General features: G+C 42.8%; 2 protein-coding genes across 2 annotated transcripts in view; one reads left to right on the top strand and one right to left on the bottom strand.

Moving 5' to 3' along the window:
* The window catches only part of Map3k15 (mitogen-activated protein kinase kinase kinase 15), a 91651-nt gene extending 79165 nt beyond the window's left edge, over positions 1-12486 (top strand). The window contains exons 20-29 of the mRNA XM_090326454.1: positions 1390-1573; positions 2288-2453; positions 2921-3095; positions 3876-4061; positions 5194-5299; positions 6749-6962; positions 9659-9771; positions 10935-11035; positions 11122-11198; positions 11798-12486. Coding sequence (XP_090182580.1) covers positions 1390-1573; positions 2288-2453; positions 2921-3095; positions 3876-4061; positions 5194-5299; positions 6749-6962; positions 9659-9771; positions 10935-11035; positions 11122-11198; positions 11798-11879 — 1404 coding nt within the window. The 3' untranslated portion in view covers positions 11880-12486. The remainder of the gene's footprint in view (positions 1-1389; positions 1574-2287; positions 2454-2920; positions 3096-3875; positions 4062-5193; positions 5300-6748; positions 6963-9658; positions 9772-10934; positions 11036-11121; positions 11199-11797) is intronic.
* Positions 12487-12632: 146 nt separating this feature from the next.
* Pdha1 (pyruvate dehydrogenase E1 subunit alpha 1) lies at positions 12633-24612 on the bottom strand. The gene is made up of 11 exons (XM_090326453.1): positions 24460-24612; positions 22263-22322; positions 21558-21731; positions 20340-20466; positions 18544-18635; positions 17741-17833; positions 16026-16181; positions 15767-15838; positions 14768-14835; positions 13490-13598; positions 12633-12990 (listed from the first exon to the last, which is right to left on the bottom strand). The coding sequence occupies exons 1-11, from the start codon at positions 24514-24516 to the stop codon at positions 12826-12828; spliced, it is 1173 nt and encodes a 390-aa protein (XP_090182579.1). The 5' UTR covers positions 24517-24612; the 3' UTR covers positions 12633-12825.
* Positions 24613-27070: the final 2458 nt, after the last annotated feature.

Below are 27070 nucleotides of genomic sequence, written 5' to 3'. Positions count from 1 at the left end.
GTTTTATCATGGAAGCATTCCCATGTCACCGTGAAACATGACATCTGGAACCAAATCTTACTCCCCTGTGAGTCACAAGATGGACAGCAGAACAGTAATTAGCTGGCCAGAGGATGAGTTGAAGCAGCCATTCTAGCAAGTCCTAAGGGAAAGGTGATGGGGCACTGTACCATGCTGGGAGGAGACCAGAGAGAGTGATCAGATTTGTCTGTTGGCTGGCTTGTGGCTTAGTGATCAGGGCTGTGCATGTATAGTGGTCGGGAGAAATATGTGGGGTCCCTTGGGGACTTTATGTTAGCAAATCAACAGTATGTCTTTAGTGCAAGGCTCTCCTATCCCAAGCCTAACTCCCTCTCATTTCTCTCCTGCACATGGCAAACCACTGTTATGTTCCAAAGGTGCAAAACAATGACTGTCACCCATCACTTCTGAGTCGCCCATTAGCCTTTGGCAGTTTTGCCTGGGCTCACTCATGCCCTGGGTGCATCCAGATGGCAGCTTGACGGGGCAGGATTACCTGGCAGAGCCCTTCCTCCTCACTGTGGGGCAGCAGGGGAGGGGCTGCTCTCTCCACAGTCATCTACTCCAGTTTGCATGCAGACCTCAGCAGTGGCTTGAAGACTTCTTAAAGCTTAAGTTCTGAGAGCCTCACAACATAGCTCCTGCCACTAATTTTTAAAAATTAGATAGTTGTACAAAGGAGTTGGCATTCAATCGAACAGTTATGAACGGAGTGCCTCTTGGTCAGTGTCAACACTTGCGTCATTCTCACCCACCTCTCCTCACCCACTCCTCCCCTCACTTTTTGTAAGTTTTTGGATTTGTTTCGCTTTTTAGTGAAACAATTTATGTATGTCTTTATCTGTGTCATCCTTTAATATTTTCACCCCCCTTCCCACCCATCCCTTCCCTTATTTCCTTAGCTCTGTAGCATATGTAATGCATCCTTGCCTGTGCCTAAAACAAATCCAGAAGTAAACACACTGGGTGATGCCCAAGTGGTTTTAAATGAATTAACTGCAGTATAATGGCATCCATGAGATAGTATACTTTTTTTTTAAAGACTAAGTCACAGCCTAACAAAATGAGTACTAGGAAATGGGTACTTGCAATGGGGGCATTCGATAGGAGAGGGCAGAAGAATGAACAGGGAAATGAGTAGAATGCTGTCATAATCTCTTGCCCAAAGCAAAGTTGCAGACAAGGGTCTTGGGTGAAGAAGTAGAGTCTACCTCTGGATATGAGGAGCAAATGGGTGCACAGAAGAGCTCACGGGGCCGCTCGTGCTCCAGCATCTCATGGGGTGATTGGTATGGGAGCTTTCTTATGGATGCATGCACCTGACTTCACTTGAAGCCCACTGATACATCATCTCTCTACCCAATGTAGGTAGGGATGTTTAAGATTCACCCTGAGATTCCAGAAGCCTTGTCAGCCGAGGCCAAAGCCTTCATCTTATGCTGCTTCGAGCCCGATCCTCACAAACGCGTCACTGCCGATGACCTACTCAGACAGAACTTCTTAAAGCAAGTGAACAAAGGCAAGAAGAGCCGAATTGCTTTCAAGCCATCAGGTGAGACCTGCCTATTTGATTTGGGGGAGGGCACCCTGGGGCTTTTCTGATCAGAAAAAGGCTCAGCTCCCCAGTTTTCTGAGCATCCTGTCAGGTCCATTTGTGAAGTGTGGCAGGGATGGGGTAGGAGGTTTGGAGGGCCAATCCATGTCCTTCCATCATCTGACAGAGGCCCAGAGAGCCTCACAGGTGACTAAGACCCCCTGTCACCTGGGTAAAAGACCTTGAGGACTGTGAGGACAGAGCTAGCAAGAAGTCTTCTTCCCACATGCAGAGCTTGGGGCTTAGTTTGGGGGGCTTGGCCTGTCATCTTGTGCTGATCTTGACCTTGAGTAAAGGGTAGTGCTGGGAAGGGTTCCCTGTAGTGATTGTCTTGTGAATAGCCCAATCCCAGAGACACCTTCTGGAGCTGTTACATCCCAGTTGGTGATGCCATGAGTAGCCTCTGCAAAGGAAGCCATTTGTCCTCTTCTCCCCTCGTGTGCACGGGGGCAGAAGCCATGCAGCCTGGCTGTGCAACTTGCTCTGTGGAGCTTAGCCTTAGACAGCATGTACTGATATTGCCCATAGGGCCCTTTCCAGGCTAACTTTTTCCTCAGGATTCCACCTGGGATCTGTGCCCTCTCTTAGAGCAGCTCAGGCTAAGCACGCCCTGCAGCGGGTTTCCAGTTCCTCTCTGAACCTCCTCACTTCCTGTCTGGCTCTCTCCCACAGAGGAGGTCAGGGGAACCACCAGCGTCCTAGCCTTGCCCTCACCAGGGGAGCCAGTGTGCAGCAGCAGCAGCGAACATGGCTCCATCTCCCCTGACTCTGATGCTCAGCCGGATGTGTTCTTTGAGAAGGCCCAGGTGTCCAGTCCTCGGCTCAGCCACCTTCTCAGGTATCGATGTTCTTTGAGTCCTTTTGCTGTGGGCCTGTGAGGAGGAGAGCGTTCTTCAGACACAAGCCTGATGACTAGAAAAAGTCTTCAGCTTCCTTTGTGCAAGGCAGCAGGTGGTCGAGGCAAGCAAGGCTGCTGTTCCTAGCTGTCCATTCTCCTTTCTGGTCCTCTTTCCTCCCACATCTTCCCCTCCTCCTGCTTCCCTCCCATCCCCTATCCCTCCCTGTGTATTCTCCTCTCTCCCTTTTTTCTAACCTCTCCTTCCTTCATGTCTCCCTCTTCCTCCTCTCTTCCCTTGCCCTCCCCACCCCTCTCCCAAATATGGTACCATGATGCATCAGCCAGCCCCTTCTGGCCGTTTCCTCCTGTGGAGCCTGGGGACTGTGGTGTATTCCTCCCCGCCCCTCCCCCACAGCATAACACGGGAAACACATGCATAAAGGGGTTGTCACATATGTTGCACACAGTGTTCCTGATGAGAACTCAGCCTTGGAAGAGCGGAATTCAGCTTCCTGCCCTGAAGACAGGGATCCAGGTCTCTTTCTGCTGCGCAAGGACAGTGAGCGCCGATCCATCCTGTACAAAATCCTCTTGGAGGAGCAGGACCAGGTGGCTTCCAACTTGCAGGAGTGTGTGGCCCAGGTACTGGCCTGAGAGAATGCTCTAATACCCACCCCCACCCCTCTATCCTTATCCAGATTCCCATTAGGTTGTCAGGGACCATAGGTTTCATGCACCACCGTGAAAACATTTGCAATTGCAATTATCACCACTAGTATTTCCTCACATCCTTCCTTCCCCAACAAAACAAAAGAAAATACAAAGAAGAAAAACTCCATTGAAACAGGAATTTGCAAAGGGGTTTTCAGGCATAGGCGGGGTAGTGCTGCCCCCTCGTGGAATACAGGACAAGTGGCAGCAGGAAGCCCAGGAAGCAAAAAGGTGATCCACCTCTGGCTTCCCCTTACCTTACCTAGGGCTGAGGAAACCCCTAGTTATGGGGCAGGCTAGGATTGCTCTCTGAAGCTGGGAGGACATGCAATTCAAGGAAATTACGAAGGAAAACAGTTTGAGTTTTAACTGGGACACAGCAGGGGCAAATTGGTCCCTATTTATCTGGATGGGGAACATTGTTTTTGGAGAGCCCACTGCCCTTCTATGGCTTCTGATAATGTCAGTTATGAGGGCTAATGAGGGGTCAAACCATTCACATGGGCGGTTATGGTGAGGGTGTGTACCCAGTAGGAACAATCGACCACAAGAGCCCCACAGGGAAGAGGCCTTGTTTCCCTGGAGGAGTCCTGCAATTGTATTAGTATGTGGAAAGCTGAGTTTCCCACAGTGCATTTGTTATTTTCTCTCCCCCCCTCCAGATTCACTGTATGCAAATGATGCATGTTTATTGTGTCTGTTTTTGGTCAGAGTTCGGAAGAGTTGCATCTCTCAATTGGCCACATCAAGCAAATAATTGGGATCCTAAGAGACTTTATCCGCTCCCCAGAGCACAAGGTGATGGCATGCACAATATCAAAGCTAAAGGTGGACTTGGATTTTGACAGCTCGTCCATCAGTCAGATTCACCTGGTCCTGTTTGGATTCCAGGATGCTGTAAGTGCTCAAACAGGCCTCAAAGTACATGCTAGAATTCACCCACCATATTCTCCAATACTCTTGTTTCTTCTTCTGGTTACCCCTGAACTCTTATGTTTCGACAGCTCTTTCTAAACAATACAGGGACCACATCTGGGTGACTGGGCCAATTGTCTGTCCAGATGTGAGTTCCTTCAGGGATAATTGGTTGATAATGGTCCTTGTGGCTATGGATCAAGTAGTAGATTCCAGACGAGCAGAAAAAGAATAGAAAACAAAGGGGATGCTAGGCTTGGTGGCTCATGCCTGTAATCCTAGTTATTCAGGAGGCCAAGATCTAAGGATCAAGATTCAAAGCCAGCCCAGGCACTAAAGTCCATGAGACTCTTATCTCCAGTTAACCACTAGAAAACTGGAAGTGGTGCTATGGCTCCAGAGGTAGGGTGGTAGCCTTGAGGTGAAGAGCTCAGGGACAACACCCAGGCCCAGAGTTTAAGCCCCACAACTGGAAGAAAAGAAAACAAAAAAAGAGCAAAGGGGCTCAGTGAGGTTGATCCCACTGTGTGCCCATATTTCAGACCCTGTGTGCTTAAAGTCAGCCTAGAATGTATCTCATTTAGAAGAAATACAAGAGACAGAAATCCAGGGGAGCACAGGTACAACTTAGAGACATGGATCTTAAACAAGGGGCCAGGAGCATAGCTTAGTGGTAGAGTGCTCGCCTAGCATGCATGAAGCCCTGGGTTTGATTCCTTGTTACTACATACACAGAAAAAGTCAGAAGTGGTGCTGTGGCTCAAGTGGCAGAATGCTAGCCTTGAGCAAAATGTGTTCAAAGACAGTATTCAAGCCCCGAGTTCAAGTGCCAGGACTGGCCAAAACAAAAACAAAACAAACAAAACAAAAAGCCAACACCACCACCAACAAAAAACATTAGAATTAAGAAGAGTATGTTTCTTAGAAGGGTTTCAATAGGTGGGAGGAGATGGGGGAGAGAAAGTGGGAGAAATACACAAGAAGGGGTAACAATGTTCAAGAAGTAATGTACCCACTACCTGACGAATGTAACTATAGCCCCTCTGTACATCACCCCAAGAATATAACAATTTTTTAAAGTATCCATGGAATAATCCATTTTTGTGATTTTTAGGTGAATAAAATTTTGAGAAATCACTTGATTAGGCCTCACTGGATGTTTGCAATGGACAACATCATCCGCAGAGCGGTACAGGCCGCGGTCACCATTCTCATCCCAGGTACATGACTGTGAAGATCAGAGGTTTCTGGCAAAGACCAGGAACATCTACATTCCATAGGTCAATAATTGTTGCTTTCTCAGCTGGGCATTGGTGGCTCATACCTATAATCCTAGCTATTAACTACTCAGGAGGCTGAGCTGTGAGGATTGCTGTTTGAAGCCCACCCAGGCAGAAAAGTCCGTTGGGATTCATCTCCAATTAACCAGCAAAAAGATGGAAGTGTAGCCAGGGTTGTAATTCTACTTACTCAGGAAGCTGAGATCTGAGGATTGCAGTTCAGAGCCAAACCAATCAGGAAAGAAAAACCAGAAGTAGAAGTGTGGCTCAAGTGGTAAAGTGCCAGCCTTGAGTGAGAAACTAAAATCAGAGTGTGAAGTCCTGAGTTCAAGCCCTCATACTGACATAAACACAAAAAAAACATTGCTTTTCCTTTTCTCTCTTGGCTTTTCCTTCAGTCAAGTAGATGCCATCATAAATCTCTTGTGGGACTGTCCTTGGTAAGAAACATTTATGATGTGCCCAGGTGTAATAGTAAAGGTGCTGAGCTAGCAAGGGGGCATATAGCTTGAGGACAGACACCTGCCAGGTCCTCAGGGACCAGCATCAAAAAATCTTTACAAGACACTTGACAATGAAATGTCTGCCTTCTCTCCGAATCACCCTTTAAGAGTTATAGAAACATTGTTGCCTTTTAGGGCACAGCTCTGTAGTTCATACCTGTAATTGCAGGTACTTGGGAGTCAGAGGTTGGGAAGATTGTGATTTGAGGGTAGCCTCACCAAGTATGTGATACCTGCCCCCCCCTAATTAAAAAAAAAACCTCAAGAAAAAAAGGGCTATGGTTCAGATCCAACCCAGGGTCTTGTGCTCGCTTAATACACATTACCTCTCAACTCTACCTCCATCCCATCCTTACTCTTTCTTGGGTTTCCTTTTGAAATGTTAAAATAGCTTCTCTTGCAGTGAGATAGGGTCCTCTTTCCTGTGGTGGAGGTTTTAGAACACTCTGTGGACATCATCTCTTCCTCCCTTTCCACTGGGGTCTTGTAGGGGTCACTGCCTGCTCTCCTGAATGCTTCCTGAGTCGCTAAGCAGAACCTTGGCCAGGTTGTACTTGGCTAAAACTATTCTTAGCTTCCTTCCATCTGTAATTTTCAGTGTTGCCATGTGTAAACTTGGAGTGTGTGTGTGTGTGACAGAGAAAGAGAGAGAGAGAGAGAGGGGGGGGGGGAGAGGGAGAGAGAGAGAGAGAGAATGAATATCATCTTTCTAAACCACAGAGCCATGCCATCTCCTTTTATAAAATCAGCAATCCCTTGAATGCAGTATGGCAGTGGTCAGGCCAGCCTCTGAACTGCCTCATTTGCCAGCCTGGCATGTGAGCTACACTAGGCCTGAGCCTTTTTTGAAATGTTGTTTTGGTATCTGTGGTCTCTGATGTCACAGAGCTTCGAGCCCACTTTGAGCCTGCCACCGAGACTGAAGTAGAGAAGGACCCAGAGGAAGTGGAAGGAGACTATCCACCAGAGGACATGCCCAGCGGAGCCGAGCAAGTGGCATCTAGAGGAAGCAGGTCTTGTCCAATGGTGGGCCAGGTGACCCAGTCCCACCTCCAGCACCTGCGCCTCCAGCTGACCACTCTCAGGCAGGAGAGCCACAGGTGAGGAGCAGGAACGAGGATGGTTGGAACCAGAAGATAGCTGGTTAAGAGCCTCAAGCCTCAGCGGGGTAAAAAATCAACCAAAAGAAAAAAAGATTCAGGCCCAGAGTGTGGCCTAGTGGTAGAGTGCTTGCCTAGCATGCACAAAGACCTGCGTTCGATTCCTCAGTACCACATACATAGAAGAGCTGTAGCCTTGATAAAACCCAAGGATAATGCTCAGGCCCAGAGTTTGAGCCCCAGGACTGGCAAAAGAAAAGGATTCTTAGCACAAATGAACTGAAGGGTACATTGGTGAATTGGCAGCTGTAACTGGGGATGCTGGAATGCTTTTTTCTTCATTCCATCTTCTTTTTTTTTTTACTTTCAAAACAGTTTTCACATTACAAAATATGAATTGAGAAAAGGGAAATGATTTTTTTCTAAGAAAATGGAAAAATGAATTTTTCTTTAATAATTCACTCACCCAGTACAAAGTGATGAATTTTTTTCACTGTGTATTTAATCTTTTATTCAGTAATCTACTTAACTTGTCTGATCACTTAGACCACTCAAAATCTTTCATCTCTGAACTTTTACAATGCTTTTACTTTCTTATACCTTTCAACCCATTATTACTTGGAATAGAGCCACCTGGTTATATTACTCTTTGTTCTTGCTGTATTATCATCTCCATGATTATTAACTTTTCCCAGCATCTACTAGCTGAATAACTGCATGAAAGAATGACTATAGTTACTTTGACATATCAGTTTATCTCAATATCTGAAAGATATTATGTGTAGGTTTATAAAATTGTAATAATGAACTTTTTCTTTTCTTTTGTGGTGCTGCTCCTGGGGATTGAAGTTAGGTATGCTCAAGGCAAGTGGTCTACCACTTGAGCCACAGCTCCACTTCCAGCCTTTTGAAAGCAAATTGGAGATGAGTCTCATGGGCTTTCTTGCCCAGACTGGCTTCAGTAATCCTCAGAGCTCAGCTCCCTAAGTAGCTAGAATTGCTACAGGCTGGAGGCCCCAGGAATGCTTTCCTTTAATATGAGGAATCAGAATTTAGTGTGTCTGGCCACAGGCCAGACAGAAATCTGGCATTTTAAAGGCAGACGCAGAAGTGGGGTTGTGGGTCAAGTGGTAATGCTACCCTTGAGCAAAAAAGCTACGAAGAACATGCGGCCCTGAATTCAAGTCCCAGTACGAGCACATAATTCTGAGTTTTGCCTTCATAATTCTGAGTTTTGCCTTCTTTCAAAACTTCTTCCCAGTACCATTTGTAATGACCCAATGCATGCCATGCTACGTATGGATTCAAAGGTCATTCCTCTCCACTCTTCATTTATTTTCTAGTCTCAATAATTGGTTAAACATCACTCAGCATATGAACGCAAATGGCTAATAAACATGGAGCGTGCTTGTTGGGGGAGAGGCCTTGGCTGTATGGTTGAGGCCAGAGCTGAAGGGTGGCTCTTGTTGAACAAAATGGTGTGTCATGAGGGACAAACCAGATTCATTTGTACAGCCCCTTTACATGCAAAATCCAAGGTAGCCGTTTTGGCCACTGACTAACCCCAGGAGACCCTATGTTCTTATCTGTTTACATATTATTGCAGTGATTTTTTTCAGGGCAAGGTCAATAATTAACTTCAGTAATTTAAAGCTGAGTGCTATATTTCCTAGTTCACTAACACAGATGATATAAATAGATTAAAATGGCATGCAGATAGAACAAATTGATTTTTATATTAGGAACAGGAAGCAAGGAAAAAAAGCTAAGGCTCAGATCTGCCAACCCTGCCCCCTAGCTGTGCTACCAGAGCTGGCATGGGGACAGGAGGCACAATTGGAGGCTCAGCTGTGCCAAGACCTGCTTTTCTGTCCTAGCATGACCACAGGTAAACTGGATGTCAGGAGGCTGTCCTGATGGTTCACTCCAGGTCAGCCTGTGTACTCTAGGTGAACTCATTATTCAGGTCCTGTTATGTCAGCTTTAAAACCAGGCATGGAAGAGAATAGAGTTTACTCTGAGAAGTGTGATAAGGCCGAAAAGATACAACCCACAGATGGCAAGGAGCAGTCCTGGCTCTGCATTAAGTACTCAGCCACTTTGCTCCTCCGCCCCTGCTCCTAGCTCAGCAGCAGTCTCCTTGGTTTAGCTCCCTCTGGGAGGAAGAAGGGGAAGACTCCGGAGGTCACTTCTTTTTTTAGTGCAAGTGTCAGACATGGGGTTTGAACTGAGGAGTGTGCACTGTCTCGTGAGCTTTTGAGCCACTGGCGCCAGGCTAAGATCACTGACGTCCCTTCTTGAAGGGGATAATCATTTGAGTAGCTTCCAGAAGCCCCAACCTTGTATAGCTTGGAGTTTACATATGATTTCAGAAGCACACAGTTTCAGTCCATTGCAAAAAAATACACTGGAAGGAAAAAAAAACGCAAGGAAGGTTTGTCTATACAAGCTGAAATGATATATCTGCTTCTGTCTGTGGGTTGGTTCACTGTTAGGATTACGAATTAAAAAAAAAATCTCGGAGTAACAATGTTCGACAAGAAATGTACTCACTACCTTAAGTATGTAACCCCTTGGTACATCACCCTGACAATAAAATTTAATTTAAAAAAAGAAAAAAAAGCAATCTCTAATGTTCAATAACTGGATAGTATTGGATTTTCTCTGAATAATTCCTGTTTTTTTTTTCTTTAAAGACTTTTGGAACACCTACTTCAAAAAGAGAGAGAGTACCAGAAACTTCTACAGCTAAATCTAGAACAGAAAACTCAAGAATTATATCATCTCAAGTCACAATTCAAGTCTAATGGTGAGTCATTTTCCACTTGTTTGGACAAACTAAAAATTTAATATTGTAATTAGCTCCAAGGAAGCAGAAGGGTTATAATCTTTGAGACCAATACTGTGCGATACTACTCAGTCTTAAAAAGGAATTATGTATACAATTAACACCATGGATAAATTGGAAATGCAGTTCACTAAGTGAAATCTACTTTCAACTTTTTGTTGTTTAATTAGAGATGTCTCACAAACTCTTGGCCTAAGCTGGCTTCAAACCCAGATTCTCAGATCTCAGCTTCTTGAGTAGCTAGGATTTACAGGTATGAGCCCCCAGCACCCAGCTAATTTGTGCATCTACTAAACAGTGATATTTTTAAAAGGTTACATTGGGCAGGGGGGGTTAGGTATAGAGTGTCGGTATGCTTTAAGCCCTGGGTACAATCTCCAGTACTGGAAAAGCAAGTAAAAAGAAACTTGAAAAAAAACCAACAAGAAAAAGTTCACATTCTTATTTCATTCACAGGGACAAAACTATAGTGACAGAAAATCTGAGTGGAAAGGAAGGGAATGAATTAAGAAAGGATACCATAAGAACATTTCAGGATAATGGAAATTTATCTTGCTTATAGTAGTTGGTAATGACTGTGTCAACAATATGTCTAAGTGAACTGGGTGCATTGGTATACACCTGCAACCCCAGAACTATAGGACTGATTCAAAACAACTTCACTCCCCCATACATATATATGAATATATAAGAATATATATATATATTTAAATGGAGTTTACTGCCTAAATTATGCTTTAGCAAACTATCCTTTTTACTGTATGTATGTTAGAAAAAGGCTACAGCTCCCTCTTGGAATGTGGGATGGATAAACTGCATCCTATTTCTTCATTTGATTTCTGGTGCAGCTAGGGATATATTCCCTAAAAAAAAGGTATGTTAGAGCTGAGGATACACATTTAAGGTGAGACCAGTAACATGTCAAATTTCCTTACTAAAGGTATTATATAGGTAAAGAGGATTGTATCGTCCAGAAAATAAATCTCATGACTATGCGTTGTGTAACATTTATTAGAGCAGTTGAATGATACAAGTTTAATTCAACTCATTTGCATATCACAATCTTACTTTGGAAGCATTTTATGGTTACAGGTTAAAACGAAACAATGTTTTCATCAATACAGGTAACACAGACAATTCAGAGACCCCTCAGAGGCGGGGAACAGATAAAGAGCTTATTGACTGGTTGCAACTACAAGGAGTGGATGCGAATACAATCGAAAGGGTAAAATTATAACCCCAAACTATTCCTATGATATTGTTCACAGGTTTTCTCTCGTGTTTACATATCCTTCCTAATCTTGGTTTCAGATTATTGAAGAGGATTATACACTTTCTCATATTCTTAATGATATCACTAAGGAAGACTTGAGATACCTTAGACTACGGTAAGACCTTTAAAATAGTTTTGTTTTTCCGGAAATATCCTTTAATATGATGTACAAGATAAAAAGTGCCCGCACCCATTCTTGGCTGTCTGAAATGAAGGCAATTTCCTATGTTGGACAACACCCTACTCGTTCTCCTTGCAAACCTTGAAATTCTGACAGGTTCCACGTAAGGAAAGGCCACCTCCTGTACTAGCGGAGACCTTCCTACAGTGCAGCCTGTGCTCAATCGTAAGGCATTTGGCATCGCCAGTTCTATGCAGAGCCACTAATATTCCTGAATAGCATGTACTACCATTGCTAGAGCATGTGGGTGTGTCACCTGCACACATGAAGAAAACCTACATTCCTTTAGAGACATTGCTGTTTGAATTCAAGGCTTTACACTTGCTAGGCAAGTGCTCTACTGGCTGAGCCATAGTTTCTCACACGGGTGGGGTTACAGGTGCACACCACTATGCCAACAAGATTGCGTTTTGAGGAGTAGATGGCAAGTGTGGAATGAGATACTGTGCCTTCTGCCGCAAGGCTTCTACAGAATTGTTTGGAGTGGTTGGTTTGAAGCTGTTTTCCCGTGCTAACTCTTGTTTGTTCCACAGTGGTGGTGTCCTCTGTAGGATTTGGCATGCGGTCTCCCAGCACAGAAGACAGGCTCAGTCGACCTCAACCACTGCAGATTAGGCTTAGTCACTGACAGCCAAGCCTGACTGAGGAAAGAGCAGGCCAGTACCATACATGTTTGTGTTTAAAGCTTCTGTTCATATACCTAAGTTTGGAGTTGATACAAGAATCAATGAAGACTCGCAGTTGTTCAGTGAAAAGTTTTAAACCTGTTATTTATAAATGTTTTAAAGATTTATAGAGCTGTATGCAATGTGAATAGTGAGCCTTAGTTTTGATATCTCAGAGTATTATTAGGCAATTCCTAAAAAAAATTTTTACTTCATTACACTCATTTTATTTCATTCTCAGCACACCCTAAAGCAGTTGCTGGAAAGAGAAACCAAAGTGTGGTTAAATAGCAGGCTGGGCATCTCTGTTTTAGGGTATTAGTTATTTGCTAGTATAATACATTTGAAAGGTAAAATTGATACAAATGTGCCTTGCATTTAAATGTCATGGAAATGTAACTTGTGAAAATGTGTTATTTATGTTGACTGTACAAATGGAGGCAGAACTAAGTTATTTTGCTTTTGAAATGACTGTAGTCTTATTTTTCAATGGTAAATATTTTCACCTCTTACTTTGGTTATAAAAATAAATATTGTGTCTTACTATGGAAAAATCACCAGAGTGGCTGCTCTCCTCTGTAGGTGGGCCATGATTAAATCTCAGCATGCCTCTGCGGGCACAGCAATGTTCCCAGAAAAGGGGGCAGGGTGTAACTGGTAGAACTGTTTTAGACCTATACAAATCCAAGTCTCTATGAACATTAAAGTACTTAGTAACTTCATCTATTGCAATAATGTACAACCAGCATGCATCATTCATTCTCCCTTTAGTTTATGTGCTACTTAGTCATAAAGTCTCCTAGATGTTCATTTTCTGGATATTAGTCTTCCTTTAAGTTGAGAGCACTGAGTTCCTTACAATTGCAGACAAAGAGCCCACTGATTACAGTCTCTCATTAACTGACTGACTTAAACTTGATCCACTGGTTGGCACCACGCACTTCAAATGGTGGATCGCTGCTGTAGATGTGATAGCCGAGCTCCTCCAATGGCGGCTCGGGGTCAGCTGTGGCAAATTGGGCAGCGTCCTCAATCTCTTTCCTCACTTCAACATCAATTTCCTGAATATCAGATTACATTGCAAGAGAGTTTTGAGTCAATAGCAGCTCCAGTACCAACTAGTTCTACTCAGACCTGTTGCCAATTAGCGTCTTTTGAGAGTATCTGCTTTCCTCCTGAGTCAGGTCTTCATACACAGTCCTGTGAGATTTCAGAATTAATGCTCCATCTTAGCTTGGACTAACTGAACCACAACTGTGGCCACACAGTGGTGGTGATGGTTTGTGAGGGAGAAAACTGATTGCTGAGAAAGGAGAACTAATTACTTTTTTAATTTTGCCAGTTCCGGGGCTTGAACTCAGGGCCCGGGCACTATCCTTGAGCTTTCTCAAGGCTAGTGCTTTAAATTACAAGCGCCGCAGCACCACTTCCAACCTTTTCTGTGTATGTGGTACCGAGGAATTGAATGAGTGGCTTCATGCACTTCATCATTAGGCCACACCCCCGGCCCCCCAGAACTAATTTTATAAAGCCAGACTTAAACCACTAGAGCAACTATACCTTTAATTCTTCAACACTGGCCAGATTGTTGTTCACCATTCTATCCTTGAGAAGCATAATAGGGTCACTCTTACTTCTTACTTCCTGAATTTCTTCTCGTGTACGGTAGCTACGGGGAAGGAAAGGCAGTTAGATAATAGGTGAGAAGAGTTAGTGTGGGGCAGACAGCTTAGTGAAATATGCCAGTATGTTTCTGTGAGGGAAGGGCACATCAATACTGATACTGCTGTGGGAATGGCAAGGGAACACCTAACCAACCCAGCAGCCCAGGGGCCTGTAAGAACTTCCTGCATCTTTTATGGAAACCACACTGTAATACCCAGGGCTTTGCCTGCATTTTTGCAAGAAGGCCCCAGTTTTGGTTTGTTGTTTCAATCTGGAAGTAGGGCATGAAAGAAATGTTACCTGTCCCACCACTTGGCACTCCTATTTTCACACAAGTGGGAGGACAATGGTGATAATTATAGACTTTGAGGCATCAGAACATCAGCAGAAAAATACACATTCCTTGCCTTTCCCCCTTCAAGATCCCAAAGAGGTATCACTAGCAAAACCTTAGGTACTAGATTTTCACTCTTGATTCTGTAACTCATTCTTTTCCTACTACACTTGAAATAACACTAAAAAGGAAGAGCTCTACCATTTTTAACAGAATTACACAAAATGCCCTTTTCTACATCCTTTGCTGTCTACATGTTTAATTCATTCTACAGAAGCTTGTTTGACTACACTGACTTCTTTCAGTTATCAAACCAGTAATTGCAGAATTATGTGCTAAAGCCAAGTCAAAAAAGCAAACTCACATCTATGTGCTCTAGCTGTTTTGACTGAACAACCCACGTGTCACCAAGAACTTTCCCAAACCCCAGGCCTCTACAAGGAGTATTGCGACACACGGATTTTGAGCAATGTCTATCATAAACTAAATCCCCACCAAATATGTTCACCTATCATCATCCTTGTTTTAAGTTGATAATTTCTTTTTGTAGGTTATAGGCCATGTGTACAATTACTTGTTCATGTCAACTAACTGTATTGTAGGGATTCTTCAGAGTGCTTTCTATATTGAAAGCAATTTACTAGAAGAAAGCTTTCAGACAGTCGATTTAAGTAAAATTAAGTCAAATTAAGTACTCGATGCCAGCAGGAGTAATTTGATTAATCCAATAAACTTGTACCTGACTTCAAAAGTAAATACTGACATGCTCTGCATTTTCATGCAAATAACACTAATCAAAGCCTACCCACTTTGGAATCACAGATTACCCGGGACACTACCTGACTCCAGGGTCACTCATACTATGTCCATGGTAACGGTAAGTCTGCAGCTCCATTAGAATCGGTCCCTAAAAATGAACCCGTAAGTGGTTACATACAAGACAGAAGGAACAGCACCAACAATCCCCAGCCTCATAGAGACCCGTACAATATGCAATATAGTCTTATCAGATGAGCTGTCAAGAATTTACTGGTTAACTGAGTTTTCAATTGTAATTTTTTCATTATTGTACACAGGGGTTACAGGGGTTAGTTACATAGGTAACAAGTGCACTTCTTTTTGGATAATTTCACTCCTTCCTTTGCTCTCTCCCAATCTTTCTCTCCCATGTCCACCCACAAGTTGTACAGTTCGTTTTAAACACAGTGTCTAAATGAGTCCCACGGCTGCACTTGTTGGCTCACTGATTCTTAACATGGATTTGTTGTTTCATCCTTCTCAGTTTTAATAATGTTAACAGAAAGGTAAACCACAGGGGTGGGCTTTCTGGTGTAGGGAGGAGCACCACTGAACTCATCTTAGTGATGAAAGTAAACTCTTTTTAGGCCAGCCTCGCTGTTCTCCTCTTCTTCATTGCTGTATGTATACTAAAAAATAATGAGCCTCGAGACCAAGGCAGCAAGACTAAACTGATACACTTCAGCCTTGCTGTTCAATGCCTATTTTATAAGCACACTTCTTGGCTGGGCTCCATGGGGGAAGCCCAATCTGGGAATTTAAGGGTCAGAGGATATGTAATGGGAAGGAACACATAATCAAACAAAAGGTGCTAACAGAATGTCGTGAAGCTAGAGGCAAATGCAAGAGCACTAGTTACCGGAGGCGAGCTACCATGACCATGCTGTTCATAGAGGGAGCCCACTTGCTTGCCTGGGATCTTCTGCACTGTACACATTACGCAGAAGCTACCCCTGGATTATTACACTGGGTATATGGGAAGCCTTCTGTGAAGTTCAAATCTGCTGTCAGGAAAAGACAAAGTCTTTGGAGTGGCTTACCTTCCCAGATCTACAATAGGCAGCTGCAAACTTTGTGGCCTCTCGGACACACAAGATATCCATCCCATCTACCTGCGAATAAAAGTACAGGGACAAAAAGTAAGTCCAAATCCACTGTCCTTCCAGGTCTGGAGATCGAACTTGAGACCTTGCACGTGCTAGGAAAGCATTCTACCACTGAGCCACATTCCACATGTCAGCAGCTCAACAGCATGCACAAGGATACTGGCTGATGGGGCACAGCTTTAGCTCTTCTTACCCTCAGCCCAGGGATGAAATCTCCTCTCTTGTAGTAATCAGTACTGGCTGCAGCTCTCTCAACAGACGTTCCCATTCCATAGCGGTTATTCTCACAGATGAAAATACACGGTAATTTCCATAATGCTGCCATGTTGTAAGCTTCAAATATCTGACCCTAGAAGTTTTGATAAAAAAAAAAGTTCAAGTGGTTCCATTTGCTTATTTCTTTAGACTTCATCATTATCCATAGTTACAAAGAGCTTTCATGAAAGCCAAAGACTCATCTCAAAATTTCAAGCAACTGTGTATGTTTCTGTTGGGAGTGGCGGGAAGAAGCAGGCATCATATTCTTGCAACTAAGGGAACCTACAAATCATATCCTATTGCCTGTTTTTGTTGTAGGGCCCTACTAGTTCTACTGAGTGCACTGAAAAGAGGCTTAACATGTAAAAACAGGTGGCTACTGCTATGCCTTATTATTTTTGAGCCGTCCTGACGCTTGAACTCAGGGCTTGAGTGCAATCCCTGAGTTTTTTGCTCAAGGCTAGTACTCTACCATTTGAATACCTCCACTTGCAGTTTTTTTTGGTGTTTAATTAGAGGTAAGTCTCAGGGACTTTCCAGCTTGGGGTAGCTTTTGAACTGCATTCCTCAGATCTCAGCCTCCTGAATTGCTAGGATTTATAGGTGTGAGCCACCGGCGCTTAGCTATGTTATGCCTTTTTTTAATCTATCAGATTCAGTGGATAATAAAGGTGAATCGGCATCTAAAAATCACCACCAAATACAGGGCCTCACCAAGTACCTTCTGTGAACTGCTAACTGTTCAGACCAAGAAAGGACAAGAAAATGAAAGAAGAGTTAGGGCTCAGAGACTAGTACACAAATTTGACATTGCCTGTCAGTTCAATAGTTCAATAGTCTGTCTAGTTCAATCCTGGTTTGCAATGGGTTAGAAATTTCAAACAGTCATCTATCACATAGTACTTACACTTACAAAGCAAATGTAAAGCAAAGGAGGTTTTTCTGGAATGTTCACTTTTAAGACTGGTAAAATGTGTCATGTGTAACACGCTCTCTAACACGCTTACAGAATCAAAGTTCACTTGCTTTATAAAATATTCTTTTAACAAAAAAAAGCAAAAATTTTGGGCCGGGAGCATAGCCTAGTGGTAGAGTGCTCACCTACCATGCATGAAGCCCTGTGTTCAATTCCTCAGTACCACATACTAAGAGGAAGCCAGAAATGGTGATGTGGCTCAAATGGCAGGGTGCTAGCCTTGAGCAAAAAGTGTCCAAGGACAGTGTCTGGGCCCTGAGTTCAAGCCCCAGGACTGGAAAAAAAAAGCAAAAATCTTTTTCTTCACCTCTTGGGTCCTAAACTCAGTCCTGCTAGGCAGATACTCTACTGCTTGAGCCATGCTCCCAATCAGTTTTTGTTTTTGCTAAGTCTTTCATCTTGGCTGGAACCAGCAGAGACCCCCGATTCTCCTACCTGAGCCCTTTGCACAGCTGGAATGACATCACGTTTGGTTTTTCACTGGTTGAGATGGGGTTTCTAAAACTTTTTGCCCCAACCGGCTGAAACCATAATCCTCCCACTCTATCTCACTTCCATTCCCAGTCCCTCTCTAGGAGCTAGGATTACAAGTGTGAGCCACAAACTCAACTACAACTAGTCAACGCTTAGGAAATGGAAGAATTACTACAGGAAAAATTAAGAGACACACTTACCTGATTAGCAGCGCCATCACCATACAGTGTCAAGCAGACTTCATCTTTCCCATTGTACTTACACGCCAGAGCAATCCCCGCTCCCAGGGGGACCTAACATCAAGGAAAACCAAGAAACACTGCAGAAATCGGGGTAATGCTGTTCATGTTAACTCGAGGCACTGCTGCTACTATACTAATTCTTTCTGCCATAACTGTCTCTACTCATTCAACTGGTTATTTTCAACAAGTCAGGAAATTAACATGAGTAAATATAATATTCTATTTTGACCTGAGGGCAATAATGGTATTTCTGCACCCAAAGATCCAAACAATGAGGAGGAAGAAACTCAGGTGTAAAATAGGTATAACAGAGTCTCACTAAATTAGATACAATTTTACACCTGTGTTCTAGTCATCATTCACCAACTGGTGAGAACAAAGACTTCATACTGACACAAGTAAGCTTTTGATTATTACTAGACCTGATAGTCCTGACTGTCCCTGTATTCTAATTTGGCTTGAGTTAGCACTGCCTAGCAGCGGCAGAGGTAATAATTAGTGTACTGAAATCTAAATTAAAAAGTGACAGAATGGAGATTTTAGAGCGTCTTGTTTACTTAGAAACATAGCAACCATCTAGGCAACATACTTGTGAATTGCTCAAACACAGAGGGAAGAGACAATTCAGCCTTTAAACTTAAACCAAGTACCCCCCGGCCCCATTTGAAATCCTTCAGAGAAAAGTTCTCTGGAGTGTGCAAGTTTACGAAGACATGGGCCGAAACAGAATCTATGGAAACACATTCATTATCCTCCACTACCTGAGCTCCAACGATGCCGTTGCCCCCATAGAAGTTCTTGGCATACATGTGCATAGACCCTCCTTTCCCTTTAGCGCAGCCTCCTCTTCGACCTAGAAATGGCAACACACACACACACGTACACACGTCAAAATCCAACTAAGCAAACAAAACCACACTTCTGAGTCTTTACTCTGAGACTAGCTCAATTGTCTAACCTTCCATGGAAAACATCTGGTCTATGGAAACATTTTCCTTATCTCCAAATCCTTCCATGACCTTGCTCTCCAATCATTTATTTGCCATCAAGAAGTTAGTGTAAAATTCCTAGATTTCTTTTTTGTTTTGGTTATACACATCTGACTTCTACACTGGAACACTAAACAGAGTAAAGGACACAGAAGAAGAGAGTATTAAAAAGATCATCCTGTATCTTAAGGACACCTGCACAGCCATGTTCATCTCTGCACTATTCACAATAGCCAAGCAATGGAAACAATCCAGATGCCCTACTGCATATGAATGGATTAAAAAAAATGTGGTACATATATACACTGGAATTCTACATAGCCACCAGACAAGATAAAATAATGGCATTCGCTGAGAAGGGGATGAAACTACAGCAAATCTTGAGTGAGATAAGCCAAGACCAAAGGAACAAAAGGTGATATCTCCTTGGTATGTGGATATTAGATCCAAACAGTAAAAGAGTGATGACTATTGAGTCAGATAATCAAGGTCACTGGCATGAACTTACAGGCATAAATGTATCTATACTGACATGTAAGTCTACAATAGGACACGTATTCTATAGATATATTGACATATAGATCGATATGTATCCATGACAAAGACTCAGCTTAATTTTAATTATGCTCTTAAATTTATGTGCCAGTGATTGTTTGTTAAACATGACATATAAAATATGATGTAAAAAAATCAATGTCAATAAAATCTTTTAATTAAAAGAAGAAGCTCAAGGAAAGTGCCCAGGCCCTAGTTAACCTAAGCCCATTGTTGACACTAAAAACTACAAATGAATATATTGTCTGAACACCTACTATGTGCTGAAGTGCTAAGAGATGTCTCAATTAACAAAAGAGGTAGAAAGGAAAAAAAATGTCAGGTATGGTGGCTCACGCCTGTAATCCTAGCTACTCAGGAAGGTTGAGTTCTAAGGATCATGGTTCAAAGCCAGCCCAGGCACTAAAGTCGAATTATCCACCAGGAAAGTGGAAGTGGCACTGTGGCTCAAGGGGTAGCGCAGTAGCTTTTTTAGGGGGGGAGGGGGGCCTGAGTGCTTAACATTTATCTACTATATTAAGTTGCCTTTTACAAGGTTACTGTTATTTAATTAAAGACCTACTTTTGCTAGGCCTAATTCAAAATATACATAATGATATAACGCAGTAGCTTTGAGCTGTAGAACTCAGGGACAACACCCAGGCCCAGAGTTCAAGTCTCACAACTGACCAATAAAAAGATTATCCTAGAATCTACATACAGAAGTCACTGTCAATTTACTCAGTTTACTTCATACGACCACTACCAGATTTCTGTTGACACGCTTGATGAATAACAGACCCTATTCTGTCTAGTCAACACCTAACCTAAGAATTTTTACCAAAAAGACCAGATGACCATGCTAACAGTCAGTTTGCTCAACAATATAACAATATAACAGAGGTGCCACAGCACCAAACTAAGTGTTTAAAAAAACTCAGAAAACTTGTTAACTCTCAGAAAGGTTAGGATCTTAATAGTGTTTTTGCACATTCAATTCACCCACTCCCTCTTTCTGTAAATCTGCAGCAAACCTGTTAGCTCTGCAAGGATTTCACGCACAGAAAGACCCCGAGTGAAGGTGAAGCCATGAGCGCGGTAGGCTGTGATGAGATGGTCTGTGGGGTTTATGCCGGCCTCGAGGCCCACACAGCAAGCTTCCTGTTTAAAGGAAGAAGAAACCATGAGGCAACACATATTTTTTTTTGCCAGTCCTGGAGCTTGAGCTCAGGGCTTAAGTACTGTCCTTGGGCTTTCTCAAGGCTAGCACTCTACTACTTGAGCCACAGCACCACTTCTGGTGTCTCAGTGTATGTGGTACCGAGGAATTGAACCCAGGGCTTCGTGCATGCTAGGCAAGTACTCTACCACTAGGCCATGCTCCCAGCCCAACAGTACATATTTCTGGATTAAAAATAAAGTTCCTATTAGAGCCAGTGCAATACAACATTGGCGAACAGAACTTATCATTAATAACCACAGAAAGCCATTCTTCACCAAAAGGGGGTGTGGAGACTCAAACCAGAAGCCATAAAAGAACCTACAGATGGGTTATTTCCTTTAACCTGTATAATGGTACAAACAAGAAAATCCACATCATGTCAATGTTAAAAAAATGAGGAAAAGGATTGGGGACTGGGTTTCAAGGGATAAAAACACCTGCCTAGCAAGTTAGAACACAAGTGCCAGAAAAAGGAAGAAAAATAAAGAAATGTCATATTAAAATGGAAACTTCTATCTAGTAGGGGAACAACAAAAAGGAAACCTTAGACCTATTCCCACAGGGTACCAACTAGCTGGAATAAAGTCTGGGTGTCCCTGTGGGTGGGGCAAGCCTGGCCCAGTTTACCAATGGCCTCTGTCGCCACTCTCCATGTTTCATGTCCCTGGCTGCCTTCACTCATTTATTCTACCTAGCTGGGCCGGGTAGGCACTTGAACCTGCAATCTGACCAGTGACCTAAATCCACAAAGCAGCAAAGCAAAATAATAACCCTTTCTCCTAAGAATGTGTATAATAATTTAGGTAGGATTGAGATGGCAGAAAGTTAAAAAAAGAGTGAAACCTAAGAGCAAACACAGGAAATCAGCAATGCTCTCAGTAAACCAACACCTTTGCTTGAGCTTTACAGTGGATTTTTCCATTCTAGCTTTCAAATTTTTCTGGCCCAAAAGGCAACACAAAAATTCCGTAAACAGAAACATTATGCAAATACCTAAGTATACATAGTTTTATTACAAATCTATCCTCACCTGACCATCACACAAGTGACAGAAGCCACGAATAATTTTCTGTTTATACAGCTGATCAGCTTTTAACTCCATTCGACGCACAGTCTGCATCATCCTATAGTACTTGAGCCCATCTTCTCTGGTGAGCACAGTCGTGACTGGAGGACCTTCATCCAGGCGGTGAAGGTCACATTTCTGAAATGAAGGTGGCCATGTTGCAGTTAGTACATCACAAACACGGCTCACTGAATCGCAGACCCACAGTTCACAAATAGTTTGCAAAACAGACACATCGGCAACGCTACAACATGCTCTGACTCCCTAAGTCTAGAAATCTCATCAGGGAAAGGGATATCATTTTGAAGGAAATTTTCTAAGATTTTTTTTTTTTGCTGAAAAACCCCTAAAAGTCAATTGAATAATTATAGATTGAAAAATGAATTTAAAAAAACATAAGAACCTTTTTATTCCAATGTTTAGCTGAATTATGTACACAATGTTGGAGTAAGTTCTATTCTCTCTCTTTAAAATCTCTACTCCTTTTCTATAAGGAGTACAGCAAGCTGCTAAGAATAACTTATTTTTGCTAAATTTCTCAGAGCCTTCGACTGTGGAACATTTAGAAGAAAACCATTTAAAAATACCAATATCAAAATGCTCTAAAGGCAAAACATATATGAGTGCACCTGCAGAAAAATTATTAATCCAAGATAAAATACCTCTTACCTTAATTTCAAATGTAGCATCATTTGCAAAATTACGTGATGCCACTAGCACTCTGGTTGCCTAGGGAAAAAATATGAGAACAAGTTTTTTTTTTTAATGTCAGTTGTTTTATAAAGTCACTACTGTAATCAGTTAGCAGGATGAAGTCATGGAAAGATAGCAAAACCCCAGAATGTTTGCCAGCCTCTCTTCTTTATTGTGCTGGTATCTTCCTTGTCATATAAAACAAATAAATGCTCTGGCCAATGAAATACAAACTATACCCCTAACTGAATGAGAAAGGCGACAAAAACCAAACCCATCCACTTGGCCACTATTTTCAAATACGTTATGGCGAGAATATAATAAAATCAATGGCCAAAGGAGAAAGAATAATCTATGAGCTTTAGTTATGTTATTCTTAGTTACAACCTGATATCATGTATTTGAGCAATCTAAGGTTAATGTTTAAAATTCAAATTCAAGTAAAACTATCAGTTAAGCTCTCTGTGGGGCCAATTTTACTATTCTATGACATAGATCTAGATTTGAGTTAGCGATTTTATAATTAAAGCAGCCTAAATCTTGTGTTGGCTCCTCCTGGAGGCACAGAAGAGAGAAATGTTCTCTATACTAGTGTTCTCTCAATATTCAGAAGCATCTTTGAGGTGTGCAAGTTTCAGTAACAAAGGTTCTAATTTCTATTCCTAGTTGAATCTCAATGCCATAAGCAAATTCTACCTTTGGCTAACAAATTTCTGCCTACAACCAAGAAACTATAGTGTTGAAAATATAATTACTCATGTTCAACTCAGAATTGGCATTCTAAGTATCTAGCCTAGTGTCTGGCACATATTATAAAATAAATGTTGGCTATACCATGAATGCACGCAGAAATGAGTTGACAGGATATGTGCTTCAGTTGTCAGTCAAATACTAATACATTATCTGATGAATTCTAGTTGTCTCCTGTGGCAATGGAATTGCTAAAGCAGTATACTTCCTATCTTTTGAAAAGCTTTTCCCCAATCAGAAGAACATCCCGGGGAAACTGCTAGAACCAGAATTACAAGTCAAGGTTTAACAGCAGAGAAAACCAACATCTGAATGTGGACTAGAGGTTCAAATGCTCGATGCCTAGGTATTGTGGCACATTTAAAAGCTGGAATCATACAGTCCTATTCTCTAACCCCAACCCTAAGATCAGTGTTTTTCTTTAACTACTTTCAACCTAAGCCTGTGTGTGATTAAGGATGAAGGCAGTTTACTCTGGGTTTGTACTTGATTGCAGTGCAGCTGACTGCCAAGAAATGCTGACCTGCCGAGAAAGGGAGAGAGGGAAGAAGTTTGTTTTAGGAGTGCCTCACCCCATCTGAACCCAATTCCAAGCTGAGCACGAGTGCAATAAATGTGTAACTAAACTTGACACTATAAAAACCAAAAACACTATCTAAATACATATGGTATCTATGAGGTGCCAGGCACTATTTATTTGTAAAGGCTTATAATACGTAGCACTCATTGAATCATCATGTCAACCTCTCGAATGAGACGGATCCTCTTAATCTCTATTTCAAGAGATGAGGAGCCTGGGCCAAGGGACGTCCTAACTACGTCAGAATCACGGTTGATATAAAAAGTCCGTGCGACTTTTACCTCCCATCACCCGCAAAAAAAAAAAAAATGTAGAGCTGTGGCTACAAATGGTACACGCACGCGCGCAAACACATTCTTAATTTCTCATACTTAAATAGGGTGGGGCAATGACGAAGCTATGTCTAACTCGGTCTGTAGATTCCCTGCCCTTTTACTAGAACTAGCGTCTAGGTCCATAGGCAATGGTATTAGGAAGATTGAAAAGGAGCAGAAGCCAGTGGAGACTGGCAGAAGCCCAAACTCCACCTCTCCTCGGCCTCAGCAGGCGAGGCTCCAGCCCCTGGCACCGCCAGGTGCAGAGCTGAGCCACGGGTGGGGGAAGGGCTCGACCGACCCCCCCCCCTTCCCCTAGCAGAGCTCGCGGGTATCCGTCTGCAGGCGAAGCTCGCGGCCGCTCCACGCCGTCCCTCCCCGGGCAGAATGCGCGGATAAGAAGGAGAAAAGAAAAAAGAGCCCGCGGCTGTCTCCCCACCGCGCCCCATTACCCACTGGTGGCCTCCATGCCCCCCACCCTCGTCCCAGTCCGGGCCCCACCCCGGCTAGCTCGCTCAGGAAGTCTCACCGGCTTCTGGGCAACGCCCAACAACACGCGGGAGACCACTGCGAGCATCTTCCTCATGAAGCGCAGGCAAGGGCTGGAAGGAGCGATCGAAAACCTCTAGAAAAGAAGGGCAAAGGAGTTTCCAAGTCTCCTTCAGGCGCCCTGAGCAGAAGCCACGCCTCCAACGCAGTGAAAGCGTCGCAGTGACCTCACGCTCCAGCGCCAATGTGCGGGCCAATCAGGACGTCTCTTAGAGCTTTTCCCGCCCCCTTGAAGGGATCTGCTCTTTTCTGTTACGTATTAGCGCCAGAGAGGGCGGGAACTACGGCCCGAATGACACCGCGTGAGGGGCGGGAACTTGAGGAAGCCTGCAGTAGGAAGTAGGAAGGGGAGGAGGAGGATTGGCCTAGCATTTCTCATCACCAGCTCTAGGGACAGTCCTGCAGGCTGTCCTACACTTCCCCTGGTCCTGCTGGTGGCGCCTAGTTGTAGTCTTGATTGAGTTCACAAAATGATGAAAAATTAACCACAGGGTCTGCGCCATCTAGTTTCTAAAACTAGTTCTTCCCGACTTTAAAAGACGCTTGTGAACCACTGACCTTGTGAAATTGAGAATCCACAAATGGATTGCACAACTAAACACTGCATTAAAGTTTGGGTGTTAAAGGTTTGCTGTTGTTTTGGCTGCTACACTGGGGCTTGCTTTCGCTGCTCTAGCATTTGAACCATGCCTCTAGCCCTGCTTTTTGTAAGTAAAATTGGAGATGGAATCTTCAGGACTTTCTTTCCCGGACCGGCTTTAAACTAAATCTTTCAGGTCTCAGTGTCCTGAGGAGCTAGGATTACAGATGTGAGCCACCTGGACCCACATTTTGTTAGCTTTTGCTTCGTAAGGTAGGGCTGCTGTTGTAGAGAACAAATTAGATATGAACTGCTCTATGCAAATATTACGTGGAAAAAGGCAGAATCCTGCGCCTGCTTGTGACCCTGTTTCCCAGAGACTTAAGATGCAGGACTTTATGAGAACAATGAAGAGAAAATAAATGTAGATAGCGGTACATATCTGTGAGAAAATATAACTAGTCATAAATACATAATTTAATACATGGAGAGGAAAGCACTTTTCCTTACAGGGAATTAACTCATTTCCTTCCAAAGCAGATGTAATGATGGAAGTAGGAAAAAAAAATACGATTTGACGAAGATCACAGTCATTGTTGCATGCAAGAATTTACTAACAAAAACTAAAATGAGTTGACAGAAACATGATGGGAAACAAGACATTTGTACGATCTCAAAAGATCTAGCAAGAAACTTATTCATTACAGAGGTTACAATAGTAGTTTTGCAACAGCAAAACAAAGAAATCCACTTTTGATGATGATATACTTTGCACTCATATTGTGAAGAAAATTTCAAAGCCAGAGCTGCTAGCAACCATGAAAGTGAAGGATGCTTCAGAATGTGTCAAGTAGTGATAGCTTAACTTACTGTGGGCTATAGGGATTTTATATGTGCTAGAATAGCTACAAAGGACTTCTGTGTGTGGATGGAAAGACAAGGAGATTAAGAAAAAATTGCATAAGGTAGGGACCTGAGAAAGAGAAAATCTCATGAAGGCTTACATCTTATGTGAAATTGTAGACAAGGGACTTTTCCTTTTAACTCACCCTCCCCTGCCATTCCCCAAACACTCGCCAGTTTATGATGAAGCTGGAGGATTTAGATTAGAGAATACTGTAATATACCTTTTGATCTTCATAAAGATAATTCAGTCAAGCTGGCCATTGGTGTCACATGCTGTAATGCCATGTATCCAGGAGATCAGAGGATCATGTTTTGAAGTCAACAGGGCAGACCAGTCCAAGTAATTCTTTTTTTTTAATGCCTTTCTTTTTTTATTGTAATTAGTAAAAGGGTTACATGATATTTGCCAGATAGAAGGTGCATTAATTCACATACATTGATACCCTTTCACATGTCTTGGTACCCATTTCCCTCCCCCCCCAGTCCAAGTAATTCTTATCTCCAGTTAACCAGAAAAAAGCCAGAAGTGGAGCTAGGGCCCAAGTGGTCCAACACCACCCTTGAGTGAAAAAGCTAAGGCTCAATACCAGCGCTCGCATGCTCGCGCGCGCACACACACACACATTAATCAAGTTAAACTTCAGGGCAAATCAACACACTTTTTGTTTACTTAGTAGGAACCCATAACCCCTTCTCCCCCAGGGGATAAATTAAAATAGAAGGATCATATATATTTGTTATAAAAGTTGGTGGATGTTTGTGAATGTCTTTGATGAAGGAGTCTGGCTGAGGGTCTTTTTGACTTAGACATTTAGAATATTTTGCACAACTATCACACAAAATACAACAAAATTAAATTATAAATCAAGTTATTGGCATAACCCACAAAGAATGACCTCAAGTCATTTAACATTACAGGAAGGCACCCATTCCCCATCAGTGTGATAGATCCTCAGGACAAAATGAACTGCCAAAAAAACCCCAAACTTAAATTGTTTTCAGTGTTCTTGTATCATTATTTTCAATGATGGGATTGAAGTCCTATCAGTGTTACTGTTATCTGAAATCACAAACATATATATAGCCTCTCCCAACGTGAATAAGC

This window comes from Megascapheus bottae, chromosome X (genome assembly GCF_031878675.1).
Source record: "Megascapheus bottae isolate mThoBot1 chromosome X, mThoBot2.hap1, whole genome shotgun sequence".
NCBI classification, from domain to species: Eukaryota; Metazoa; Chordata; class Mammalia; order Rodentia; family Geomyidae; genus Megascapheus; species Megascapheus bottae.
The sequence above is the reverse complement of the archived record's forward strand: the minus strand, read 5'-3'. Positions and strand labels throughout refer to the sequence as shown.